The 13942-nt window shown below is 43.2% G+C and overlaps 1 protein-coding gene across 10 annotated transcripts in view; it reads left to right on the top strand.

Annotated features, from left to right (window-relative positions):
- Tenm3 (teneurin transmembrane protein 3) overlaps positions 1-13942 on the top strand; it is a 458688-nt gene that overhangs the window by 387517 nt on the left and 57229 nt on the right. For all 10 annotated transcript variants that reach the window (XM_075986763.1, XM_075986764.1, XM_075986762.1 and 7 more), the window contains 5 exons: positions 1863-2079; positions 3102-3221; positions 3755-4016; positions 9267-9534; positions 10810-10953. In XM_075986763.1, the coding sequence (XP_075842878.1) occupies positions 1863-2079; positions 3102-3221; positions 3755-4016; positions 9267-9534; positions 10810-10953 (1011 nt within the window). The remainder of the gene's footprint in view (positions 1-1862; positions 2080-3101; positions 3222-3754; positions 4017-9266; positions 9535-10809; positions 10954-13942) is intronic.

The following is a 13942-nucleotide window of genomic DNA, read 5'->3' as shown; positions in this document are numbered from 1 at the left end:
GATTTTAAAACTGTCTTGTCAGTTACCCAGAAGCACTTGGTGTCTTCAAGTTATTTTTGATTAATGCTTTCTATGAGATATAGTTGCCAAGCAGGTCCAATTTTATGTATTTAACTGTTTAATAAACAATGGGTTGCTGGGCAGTGGCGCACGCCTTTAATCCCAGCACTCGGGAGGCAGAGGCAGGCGGATCTCTGGGAGTTCGAGGCCAACCTGGTCTACAAGAGCTAGTTCCGGGACAGGCACCAAAGCTACAGAGAAACCCTGTCTCAAAAAAACAAAAAACAAAAAAATAAAATAAAATAAGCAATGGGTTTAAAGGACCGTGTCATCACTTTGATTGACAGCCACTCATATATCACATGGTTGGTGAGATACCTCACCCAGAATTTATCCCTGCCTCACTCATGGCGGACATTCATTCTGGGAACTGTATCACGTGACCATTTGATCACTGCGTAGACATCTGGATGTCTTACGCAAACCTAGACAGGTCAGGCTGTCACTTGCCCTGGGTTAGGGTGAGGGTAGCAGTGACCAGGAGATATGTGACGTTTCTGTTGTCATCAGACACCATGACATCAATAGGAAGGGATATGTCCTAAAGTGATGACAAATGACATCATATAGAAAACCACAAACTAGCAGCATAATCTGCTATTGTCACTGTTAAAAGTTACCGACTTGATGTAGGTTACATGCCACCCAGTTTGATATGACAGGCAGCGCGCTGGGTAAGCACGCAGCATCAACAGGCAGCAAGCAGCCCAGGTCTTTCAAGACCACTGACTTACATGTTAACAGAAATACTTGTCGGTAATGTATCATGTGGTGTATGACCATGAACCACCAAGTGCTCCTTTGTAATATTCTTGGAGAAGACAATGGTAACCGTATCCATGCTCCTTTATGGCACGAATACCGTAGGTCTATGCTTCGTGGCTGATTTTTTTGTTTTTTGTTTTTGCTGTTTTAGTTTCTGCGTGTGTGTGTGTGTGTGTGTGTGTGTGTGTGTGTGTGTGGTTTCTGTTTCTGTTTTTCCAGCCAGGGTTTCTCTGTGCACCCCTGACTGTCCTAGAACTTGCTCTGTAGACCAGGCTGGCCTCACGCATAGAGATCTTCTTGCCTCTGCCTCCCAAGTGTGAGGATTAAAGGCATGTGCCACCACTGCCCACCACTGATTCTTTTTTACAACCTCCTTTATCATGAGTAATTCACATTTGCCATGGTTTTGTTTTTGTTTTAATAATACTGTATTTTAGGGGAAACCAATTAGAAGATCAGGTTCCTATTTTAAATTTTTTTAAAAAAAATGTCTTACTTCCCTCTGGAACATACCTTACCCTTCTTAGGAGAACCGTTGCTATGGGAGAAGGCTGGATAACCCCACCTATTTTACGTTAGCACCTCCCCCCTCTCACTTTGCAGTACTTCCCCTAACTGTTCGAGCCTCGTGGGTCTCTATCTGTTTTCTGTATGCGCCTAGTGCGGGAAGCCCTGGTGCATTTCCCTAAAATATAGCGGCTCCGGTAATTGTGTTTCCAGCTTGTCCTGATTCCTTCCTCCTAAGAAGGTGCTCTAATCAGCAATGCACTTTCCCCACTCAGAATGAATGCTATATGACGACTTTCAACCATCCTCAATCTAGATCTTGACTTTCTGTAAATGCAGACGCAAGATTCTATCTGTATTTCCTCTGGCTTCAGAAAGGGTGTCTCATAGAGGTCACTGTCCTATATGGAGTGGCAGATCCTTTGGCAAAGAACAAACCCACCAAAGGACACGAGCCACTGTACCCCCACAGCACGTGGAGGAGGCACAAGGAGCAGTCCCATCTAACTGGTGTGTTGCTGTCCCTGCAGACGGACTCGTTGACTGCATGGATCCTGACTGCTGCCTACAGAGTTCCTGCCAAAATCAGCCCTACTGCCGTGGTTTGCCTGATCCTCAGGATATCATTAGCCAGAGTCTACAGACACCATCTCAGCAAGCTGCCAAGTCCTTCTACGATCGAATCAGTTTCCTGATTGGATCGGATAGCACCCACGTGCTCCCTGGAGAAAGTCCTTTCAACAAGAGGTTAATGCTTGCCTTCCTTATATAGGTTCCTAAGGATCTGAGAACTGTCCTGTGCACTTTCTGTGAAATGCTGATGAGTGTGTGTTTGAAAAAATTGCTTTAAAATATACATACATACATATATAGTTTTTCCTTTTTCGGAGAATTTGTCATCAAACTTCGCATTTCAAGCATTTTTGACACAGATCACGTACTTTGTCAATTTCCGTACCTGAGACGTAACAGGACATTCCATTAAGGAGTCAATAAATCTTCATTTAACTAGTTGAGTTTGTGAGCGCAGTTGGAAACATTTCAGAAGGCATGAGGAAAAGACCCCAAAAGGCAAAACAGAAGTGCACTTTTTTCCTTTTGGCTGAGCTCACTAAATAATATAAATTATGAATTAATGTAACGGAGCTGCTAACGGCATGGCGGTGAGGTTGCATAAGCTATCCGACTGGTGCCAAGCGGGGCAGTAAACGACCCGAAAATCAACCAGTAACTGAAAGCAGGTGTCTCGTGTCTCGCTGAGCAAAAGACGATGATTTACACCGAACTCCAGGGTCTGCCGTCATTGAACAGCATTAATGCTCTGAGACCCAGCAGCAGATTAGAGCGTGTTGCACACATGTTCTTTACTTACATTGTGGTCCCAGCAGATTCACAGATCGCCCCAGAACTAATTGGAAAATATACTTCTCTTCAGGTATGGCATATATCTGATTTATGAAAAAAGAAGTATGATTTATAATTTCTGAAATTCATCTCTTAAATTATTAGTCTTGATAAGGCTCCCAAAACAAAACAAAACAGATTACGGCAAATTAAAACTCAGGGTAAGCACCAGGCATTTAGAGAAGTAAATTACACAGAGTTAAGAAGAACATTGTGTTGGTGAGTTCCAGGTCTGCCTTTTGTGAATAGCCTTTGATTGTGTGTGATGGGGATATTTTATCTTTCTCGTCTGATTCTCTGTAAATCATGATAATGTTGTCCTGGGAAGGCAGAGATTCATGCAGACTCTTGTACGTTTCCCACAGCCTTGCATCTGTCATCAGAGGCCAGGTTCTCACTGCTGACGGAACCCCGCTTATTGGCGTCAACGTCTCGTTTTTACATTACTCGGAATACGGATACACTATCACCCGCCAGGATGGAATGTGAGTCCACCGCATCTCGCGGTCTCTGTTTGAAGTACTTTGAGCAGAAGACTGGGCATTCATCCATCCCCCATCGTGTTTCATTGTCTTTTTTTTTTTTAAATAGGGAAGCAACAACTCTCAGGCAGAGATTGCAAGTCATGTACTCATATGCTATAAAAGACCATTCCAGTTTTTGAGGCGTGATAGAGTATTGTGGTTTTTGTCGGAGAATTTTTTTTTTTTTGTCTTTGAAGATTTGTGTTGAAATATTTATTGGTCATGTCTCTTGGTGTCTGTAACTTAAGTTCAGATGGTTCCAAAGAATAGAGAGGAAGTTTAAGGAGGTGCAAACAGATAAATGGGCGAGTGGAAAGGAGCTGGGTGAGGGCTGGCAATGGGATTCCTTTGGAGCATAGATTTGGAAATCAGGGGAAAAGGTTATTTTATGCATCATCTTAACTTGAGGAACACATCAGCCATTGAATGGTGGCAGCTCACCAAGTCAGCCTCTGTATGGTGACGACTCACTGAGTGCACCTTGTCTGTCCTAGGTTTGACTTGGTGGCAAATGGCGGCGCTTCTCTGACTCTGGTCTTTGAACGCTCCCCGTTCCTCACCCAGTACCACACTGTGTGGATTCCGTGGAATGTCTTTTATGTGATGGATACGCTCGTCATGAAGAAAGAAGAGAACGACATTCCCAGCTGTGACCTCAGTGGCTTTGTGAGGCCGAGTCCTATCATCGTATCCTCACCTCTGTCCACCTTCTTCAGATCTTCTCCTGAAGACAGCCCCATCATCCCCGAGACGCAGGTACAGCGTTGCAGCTGGCAGGATCTTGGCGTGGAAGCGTTTCTATCCACAGGGTGCCAAAGAATATTTTTTTAACAGTTGCAGGATTCTAGTGAGATCCTATTTCTGGAACGTGTGGTATGTGTGCTAGGGTAGAAAAATGTCTTAGAAAAGGTGACTTTTGACAGGAAACATCAGCCTTCTAAAGGTATTATCTAAAACTTTTAATTGCCATGTTTTAAAGTCTAATAATTGATATTTCATAATGCCCCGATCCCACGGGAATAGAATATCTAACTTTTAAAGAAATAGTCATAATTAATACACATTTTATCTATTGAAATGTCTACAGATTGTTTCCTTAAGTGTGTTTAGAAATAACTTTCAAATTTTAAAGGTAGGACATTAGGTATAACAGTAATTAGCCCTATGCTAAAATGCAAAGCAAAACTATGTGGTTTAAGGCCAGGCCAGTGGTTCAGGACTGTAATTCCAGCCATTCAGGGGATGAAGTTAGGAGCAGTTCAGGTTCAGGGCTTTCCTGGGTTGCAGAATGAATTCAAAACCACCTTGGACAACGTAGCGAGACACCCTGTCTCAAAATAAATAGTAGATAGGGCTGGAAAGATGGCTCAGCTGCTAAAAGCACTTGCTGCTCTCCCCGAGGACCAGAGTTCAGTTCCCAGCACCCATGACAGGCAGATCCCAGCCACCTATTCAGCGTCTCCAGGGAATCCATCTCCCCATTCTGCCTCCCCTGGCACCTTCACACATATGCTAAATGTGCACATATGTAAAAATTTGAAAATAAATAATTTGAAATGTAACCAAAAGTGGTAAAGGCGGCTGGGGACATTGCTCACTGGTAAACAACTTGCCTAGCATGTGTGGTTCTAGGTCTGATCCTAAGCACTATATTGATAATAACAATAACTACATGAATAAAATAGCAGAATATTTAAAGTGCACACATACGCAGCAAGTTTGTTACATTCATTCATCAGACATGTATGAAGTACTTGTTCTATAGCAACCACTGGAAATAGGAGCCAGCCTCAGTGAGTATACCAACCAAAATGAGTGAAGAAACTAAGCAATTACTATGATTCGAGTTCTGATAAGGCTTATTAAAAATTATAAAGCAGGGTAAAATTGGGCAGAGGTGGGAATCTTATGCAGTGTAGTTGGGAAAGGTCCCTCTGACAAAGCGACCTGCCAGTCCAGGAAGGGGCTGAAGCTGAGGACAGGCATCCTGGGAGTCCAGCACACACATGTGCTATCAGGGAAGTGCAGAGATGGCAAGAGCTTAGCCAGAAATGTATAGGTTATAAAAAGGCTCTTGGGCAAATACCATGTGAAAACGGCACACGGGGCAGGGGGTGGGGGTGGGATGGAGGGAGGGACTTAGCAGCCAAGTGAGCTTAGAGATGATGCTCTGAAAGCTTCACCGTGACCTTATTCAGTTTGCTGCTTCCTTCTCTGGGCCCGTCTTATAGCTCGGAACTTCTTTGTTCTAAAGCAGCCCTAATCAGAAGCAGTGTCTGTCAGGGGCTGACAGATTTCTAGTGACATTAACCCACAGTGATATGTTTCCGACAGGCAACAGGTCCGCGGATGTATGCCGTCCCTTTGCTAGTCCTTCACACAGTAGGTGATTTAATAAAAATCCACTGAGTGCCTATGATGCACTGAGTACTCATCAAGGATGGAAAGATGGCTAAGGCTTGAACCCTGTTGTTGCAGATGTAAGAAATACAGCAGGAAGGTCAAAAGAGAGGGCCGTCCCTTGAAGAAACCAGAAACAGCATGGCTGAGGGGGTTGGCCCTAGAGAGACCAGAGAGAAGAGGGAGGAGAGCAGAGCTCATGTGGAAGAGATGAGTAGCAGCGGCTTAGTGAGCAACAAGAGTCCTGATATATAGAAATTGGTGGTGTGGTTCAGTGGGTAGAGCTGGTGACCTGTGTGGTATTGATTCCCCAGGACCCACGTGGTAGACGGCAAGAACCAACTCCCTCAGAATGTCCTCTGACCTGCATGCCCACCTCCCCAAAACAAAATAATCATAACAGGGAAATGATTTAAACAGGGGAGGAAAGAGGCAGAAGAGAAAGACTTTGAATCCTTAGGCAGTATGGAACCGAGGGTCGGGCTACCTCAAGTCACGAAATACGTAACTGAGCAGAAACAGACATAGTGGACAGACTCCTGTCTACTGTATTTGCATGTCTGCCTGACCAGAGCTCAGCTTAACTATCAAAAAGAACGTAGAAATAGTGGTTCAGGGAGTCAAGTGCCCGATGTGGCTTCCGGGTGTTTAGCAGGGTCAAGGACGGGGCTTACAGATGTTGCAACTGGCATAAGCAGACCTAGGGTTTATTTTCCCATTTTTGGCAGAATTTGTATTTCCTAAGAATAAAATATGACATGGTAAGGTTAAATTACAAAGGAGAAATGAACACTTTTGTGAACTAAATTACAGATATTTGTTCCATGGAAGTAGGCTAATGATGACAGAGACCGTAATCGGTTATTAAAATTAAGAATAACATGATATTTTGAAATAGGGGAGCAGCTCCTAGGAGGCCACAAGAAGTGGTCATCAACTAATTCCCTTGCAAGTAAGAAAGACTATCAAAATATGGGAAATCGTTCTGAAAATAAATTAAGAGGAAATAATATATCATATTTTCTGAACCACTCAGGAGTCACAAAAATCTGTTTTCCAAACTAATGCATCGACATTTCATCCTCTCACGGTAGAACGAGTTCCCTTTAGATGTCCACACCTCATCCTGTCATGCTTTTCTTGGACATAGGGGAACTTTAAAAAGTAACTCAGTGGATGAGGTGGAAGGATAAAAATACAAAATAAGCTAGGAAGGTTCACTGTGTTCATAAGCTGTTTTCCTTAATACAACTCTACAACTGCATCCTGACTAGATAGTTAGTGCACGGATAACACGCTTAGTGAAGACCCCAGCGTGTGACACCCACACATTAGGGTTGTGCAGACCCCAGCGTGTGACACCCACATGTTAGCGTTGTGCCTTCGTAATTTGCTGTCCCACATCCTGTCCGTCTCCATGCCAGCTGCTACACAGACCACAGTGAAAGTTGGTTTAGTCCATTCCTTTGTGCCGACTTCCATCTGTGTTTGGTTATACAGATTGATAGCCATGTCCGTAATATCTGGAGCTTTACTTCAGAGATGAAAATTGGGAGGTGGCAAATCTGTGTCCGCCGTTCCTAATTGTGCTGCATGAGACATGAAGTGAGCACTGAGCCACTATTCCAAGGTTCTTATCTCAGGAAAGGCAGTCCTTGCTGACTGAATAACTGGTGTACATTGTGATGTATTCTAATGTTTAGGAATACCATGGTAGAGGGGCCGAAGAGATGGCTCCGCAGTTAAGAGCACTGCCTGCTCTTCCAAAGGTCCTGAGTTCAATTCCCAGCACCCACATGGTGGCTCACAACCATCTGGAATGAGATCTGGTGCCCTCTTGAGGAAGAGACCTGATCAGTCATCCTCATTAACTTAGACCATGAAACCCAATATGGACAAGATCAACAGAACCGCCATATACAGGCTGCCCATGCGTGCTTCAGCATTGCCTGGGCATGAATTTCATTTCATTCATGGTCGAGGAAGTGGTTGGTTTCAGACAAAGGCTAGTTTTTTAATTTATTATGTAAATACCCTCTTACATCATTTCCGCCACTTGCTCTAAGCTGAATGAGTCTATTTGGCATTGCTCATGTGTGTATATGTTTATGGCTGATTGCTTGGGATTGGATAACTAACTTGGGAAGACTGAGTCTCCCCCTGGGAAGCCATTAATTACCTATAGCTCTTCAATTAGGGCTGGGACCATGTGAGATTTACCCCATCCACCTGAGCATGTCAGTTGGTGGTGTCATTTTTCAGGTCTTGTTTAGGCAACTATATTGTTGAGATTTCATGGGTGCCGTTTCCATGATACACGCACACGCGCGCGCACACACACACACACACACACACACAAGCATGTCCTGGTCCTCTGGCATCGGGAATACCATGGTCAGTCGTCCTCTGCATTTTGACCAGTTGTGGATTTTTGTAATGATGTCTGTCTGCTGAAGAATGAAGTGGTTTTGATATGGGGTGAGATAGGCACCCTTTACAAAGGTAGCCTTGCATGTTACAGTATACCTGGTAAGCCTATAAAGATCCATTAGTCATAAAACTAATAAAAACATTACTAGAAAGAATTTTAGAAAAAGCTTTAAGTTTTTATATACTATGCAAATGTTTTTTAAATAGCTAGGTAATATCTAAGCATCCAATATTTTCATTACCCATAAGTTTGCTACCATCCATTGAGCTATTCGCATTGAAGCTAAATATAAGGTTAAAACACATTTAATGTAGCCAAGCGGTGGTGACACACGCCTTGAATCCCAGCACTCGGGAGGCAGATGCAGGCGGATCTCTGCGAGTTCAAGGCCAGCCTGGTCTACAAGAGCTAGTTGCAGGACAGGCTCCAAAGCTACAGAGAAACCCTGTCTCGAAAAAATAAAAAAAGACATTTATAATCCAGGTATCCTTACATGAACAAAAGTAACTTTTTACAGTCAGAAATCAAAATCAACTTTTTAACAGTCAAAACAAATATTTTCTCTTATATGTGCATTTTCGTTACTCTCTGAGAATAAACATGCACACGGCTTTAAAACATTATGTCATCTGCTGTGTTATCAAACATCAGTGATTTTGTAGTTGAGTATGTCATTACGAGAAGGCACTGCCATTACACCACATCTCAACGTTAACCCAGGTGAGTCTGCCTTCCTTGGCGTTCCTGGCTTTCTAACCGTGACCTAAGTAGGCTAATGAGGCCAGAGGCTGAGGATCAGTCGCTAAGGGACCAGCTAATGACGCCTCCGTGTTCCGAGCTAACCACTGTACAAATGTCAGCTCTGACCTCGGAGTGACTGGAGTAGGGATGAGTGAGTGAGGATCTCCTGTGACTGCCGTACCAACAGCTGTACGAAGAGTGTGATTACCTCAGGATAAATGACAACAAGCTTCGGTTTGGGAGGAGAACATTAGGTTGGCGGCAGAACTGTTTATAGTCATTGGCTAAGATAGCAGCTCAGATGTTATCTGTGAATCGTGACCCTGCTGTGTCTTATTTTCCGTGCTCTGCTGGGTTCTGCTCACTGTATCTTCTCAATTTGGGCACGCATGATCCCAGTAAGAAGCTTGTGCTTTTTTTTTTTCCAAACCTAGGTCCTGCATGAAGAAACCACAATTCCAGGCACGGATTTGAAGCTTTCCTACCTGAGTTCCAGAGCCGCGGGGTACAAGTCAGTTCTTAAGATCACCATGACCCAGGCCGTCATACCATTTAACCTCATGAAGGTCCATCTGATGGTCGCTGTGGTTGGGAGACTGTTCCAGAAGTGGTTCCCTGCCTCGCCAAACTTGGCCTACACTTTTATCTGGGATAAGACTGACGCATATAATCAGAAAGTCTACGGCCTGTCGGAAGCAGTTGGTAAGCTTAGTGGCCATGCCCTGTGCGTTGAAAAAGTGGTTTTGAGGTCAGAAGTTATAAAGAAGTCATCAGAAACCCATGGCAAACAAATGGATAAGCAGCTATAATAGCGGCAGGTTCATCTAGAGAAATACAGGCCAGGTGTTTCCTGATCCGGTCTGGCATAGGAAGGTATCCCGAATGATGAGAAGAAAGACAATCAGCATTTCTGACTGGAATCATCTGGGGAATTTCAGGTTGCTGTATTCTTTCTTTCCCTGTGGCACTCTTCCCCATTTCTTCTTCTTCCTTCGTTGACAGCTTGGTCTCACTAGTTTTTAGCATCACACTAATGTTTTCCTAATGTAGCAGTGGGTGTCAATCCTGATGATGGTTTGCAGTGTAGCAAACAAAATTTGGATCCAAGAATTGCCTCAGCTCCTCTGACCAGAGGGCCAGTGTCAGGATGAACTGGAAACATCAAGTCACTGTTTCAGTGAATGGCCAGACGGTACTATCCAAACACGACGTGTCTAGTACAGCGTCAAGCTCAAGTCAGAACATCAACAACCTCAGGGAAACATGGGTTTTATGCCTTCAATTTTACTTTAAAATATATTTTTATTCTCCAAAATTAATCTAATTTGGATTTAAATTGTTTCCCGTCAATCCGATAGTTATTACTTTTCTGTTTTTTTCTAAAATTTTAAATCCTTGGTTCATGTAAACTCTGAAAAGTCTTTTCATTGTGAATTGGTATTAATTTACTATTAATTTTTGCTGTTTATGCCTGCTATGTATAAATACATAAATATTTTCCGTAATGAAAGTTCTTAGGAACAAAACAGTTCTGGTTATTTATATAACAAATAATATTTTCAGTTGGTTTTATCTAATTGCAATTGCTGAAAACCTATTTTATAGAATTTTTAATTAGCTCCTTAATTTAGACCTAATATTGTCCTGGGAACCCCTTGTAAGAGTGAAAGGCGGGGGAGGGGGGTTATATTCTATTAAATCAGTATAAAATAACATTTGGAGATGGTTGCTTTTATCTTTCATATGGCAAAATCTCCTTACATAAAAACAAACTCCTTGATAAATGAGTGGAGCTATGATCTCAGAACACAATTGTAAATTTCCCTCCAAATCTTAAGACCCCCGCGTCCTTTTCCTTTGCGGCTGAGGGGTGAGCTGTGAGCATCCTTTTCCCGTGCAGCTGAGTGGGTGTGGTTTGAAGACCTGGTCCTTTTCCCCTGCGGCTGAGGGATGAGCTGTGGTTTGTTTTGCTTTCAGTGTCTGTTGGGTACGAATATGAGTCGTGTTTGGACCTGACTCTATGGGAAAAGAGGACTGCCGTTTTGCAAGGCTACGAGCTGGACGCTTCCAACATGGGTGGCTGGACACTGGATAAGCATCATGTGCTGGACGTTCAGAACGGTAAGCTCTCGCTTGCAGTCATCACTGCCCACCCTCGCGCTGACTGCACGGCGCTGCCCAGCAACAGGTTCTTATCCCGTGAGCACTGCAGGAATGGAAGTAGTGGGAAACAAATGATAAAGGGATCATTTGAGGCCCGTGAAAGTCCTAGAATTACAGTTCTCTTCCTAAGTTTCCAAATGTGCCTATGTTCATTGACACAGTAATTTTCCCATGGGAGTAGAAATTGCTGATGCTGGTGAAATCGCGCTGTCTGTCTGTGTTTCTTCGGCGCAGATTCATCCGCAAGTGCCTGGTTCTACACAGAAGTGTGTGTGCCTTGGGCTCTGGAAAAGGTTGCTAAATCTGGAGGCAAAGTGATTTATTTTAAACAAAGATAAAAATCCTTGTGACTTTACCAATAGATTTCCAGTGCATTCAAGTGTGCAGCTGAGCCTCCACCACCCCAGGTTCTGTTTAGTCTTTATTGAAGAAAAAGGCAAAAACAAATGAATTATCACTCAAAAATATTGTAGCTTGATTTTGTGATGATTGGGGGAAATATAAATGAATAATTTGAGAGAGGAAAAACTAAAGTACTACTTCTAGCAGAACTGACAATATGATAATAAATGTACTCCAGGGAAACACATTTTGGACGTCACACACCAAAAACCCATGCCCTGCAGAGTGTGAACCATCCCTTCCCATACATAAAAGCTCTGGCAGGAAGGAATTCTGCTGCCTCTACTCCGTGCCTGACATTCCGCTTGCATGCTTGTCCACATGTCAGAGCATCCGAAGGTGTTTTATCTAAAAGAACAGGGCTGTAAGGAAACCAATTCTAACCTGTCTTAAACCTTCTCATACTGAGAAGTCTCTACTTTCCTTCTATGAGTAGCGAGAGGAGATGTCCGTGCTTTCTGAGTAATTCTGACTTTTTGGAAGAGTCGAAATGTTGAATTGAGACTATCACACCATTAACTGCTCACAATCGACCGTCAGGTCTGGAGTGATGAGTGATGAGTCTTTGATGGTTTCTCTGACTTTAAAACTATGAGTGTTGGGAAGAAGGTATCAACTCTCTAAGTATACTGACTGGGAAGTAGTGTCCAAGTTGGTATTTGAAACTGCTGATGCCTTATCTTGAGGAGATGGTGAAAAGTAGGGCGTAGATCACTCTGGAAGACAAACAGAATCCTCCTCACGTCTTTCCTGGTTTTGCAGCAGTATCTAGCTCTCTTCTTCCTCATGTGTCCTGGCCATCGGTGTACATTACAGAAGGTTGGAAACACAGTCCATCTCAAGCACTACACACAGCACAGACGTTATACATGTAGGCGTGTAGCTCAGGGGGAGCAGCGCTTGCCTAGCTGGCACATAGCCCAGATAAACCAGGCTATGTAGCACACACCTGCGACTCTAGTTCCTGCGAAGAGGCGAAGGCAGGAAAGTCAGAGATTGCAGATCATCCTTGGCTACCTAGGCAGTTTGGAACTATCTAGAAAAGTTTAAATCTTAAAAAAAGAGAGAGGGAAGAAGAAGAAGGAACTCCCACCCATCAAGAACACTCCATATGTCGTCTCAAAGCTTCCCTTGCCTTGAGTCATCGGTGTTATCTGAAGTGGTGGTAGCCTGTGATGTGAGTCATACCGAGCCGAATCGTGATCTTTCAGGATGCAGAGGCACGTGCCAAGCATGCTTGCAGCTGGTCCTGATTCAGTTATTTAAAACCATATTCCACGCATTTTCCACATATTTCCGTACTCCTGTATGAGTCCCTCACAAACAAACCCGAGGGAACACTGTGCTAAGTATGTTGTAGTTATGATGAAAATACAGTATAAAATTCATAGCCAGGTAACCACAGGATTTCTCTAAGGGACTAGAAATCAATAGGGAGAATACAGGCATTGAGCCCAACTCACGTACTTCACCCCTGTTGGGATACTTGATTATAGCACTCGGAAAGATTAGGAAGTGTATGGATATTGTGTAGGAGCGCATAATATAAACATATATATAAACACATATTCTAATCCAGGATAATATATAGGAGGTTTTTATTATAATACCAGATCAGGTTTTAAAGCTGAGCTGCCAAGAATTCTGTTTTTCAAAAAACGATTGTTACAAAATGTTGCTTGAAAATAGGAGGTGGCCTGAGTCCCATGGTGAACGGTTTGCAGTGTAAACTTTAATCCAAGAGCAGCTTGGCCAGCAGTGGCTTTCCAAAGCGACATGTGTCTGATTGAATAAACAAAGCGACTTGCAGCTGGGACAAGCGGGATGAGCAGTGGCTGTGGAAGACGAGGAGGCACAGATGGAGGTGGTGACGGCTGTTGGTTCAGGCATCCTTGAACGTGGAGACAAATACTGTGATGCTGACCGCTCTGCTGCGCTGTCACGGAGGACACTCGTGAAGGGCCAGTCATTCTGTGTGATGCAGACATCAGATGCAGGAGAGCAGTGGGCTGGCTCATAGGGTTCTTCTGATAAAAACTGCAGAGCTCTCCCAGGAAATTATACGTCCATAATTGTCAAATAATGTAATCACAGAAAGGAAAAAATCTTAGGTTATCATCTATGTCTTTGAATATTCAAGGCAAAAAGCGTTTCATCTCTTGTTATGATCCAGACTTATTTAAATTATTTTCTCTTAAATTTGAATAAACCTGTTTTATCATTCCTGATTTCTTGATGTAAATTTGCCGTGATTATTACATCACCCAAATAGCGAGGCATTTAAAAAAAGTAATCACAAAACGCACCTAAAATGTGCCGAGCTATAAGGGGAGTGCAATTATTCTGATCACTTCTTCACTTTCAAATTATCCCAAAGTGGAGGAAAAATCACGTTTTCGAGTTTTCTGTCTGCACTTTCACAAGATTATTCTGCCAGTCTATCTGCTGAGAAGCACACTCATTAGCTCTGAGAACCACTTTGAAGCATAGAACGCCCAATAAATACAATAGATATAGCTCGAAAGCCAAAGTAGCAAGCGGTTTA

Source organism: Microtus pennsylvanicus, chromosome 9, assembly GCF_037038515.1.
Source record: "Microtus pennsylvanicus isolate mMicPen1 chromosome 9, mMicPen1.hap1, whole genome shotgun sequence".
NCBI lineage: Eukaryota > Metazoa > Chordata > Mammalia > Rodentia > Cricetidae > Microtus > Microtus pennsylvanicus.
This window is presented reverse-complemented; position numbering and strand designations above follow the sequence as displayed.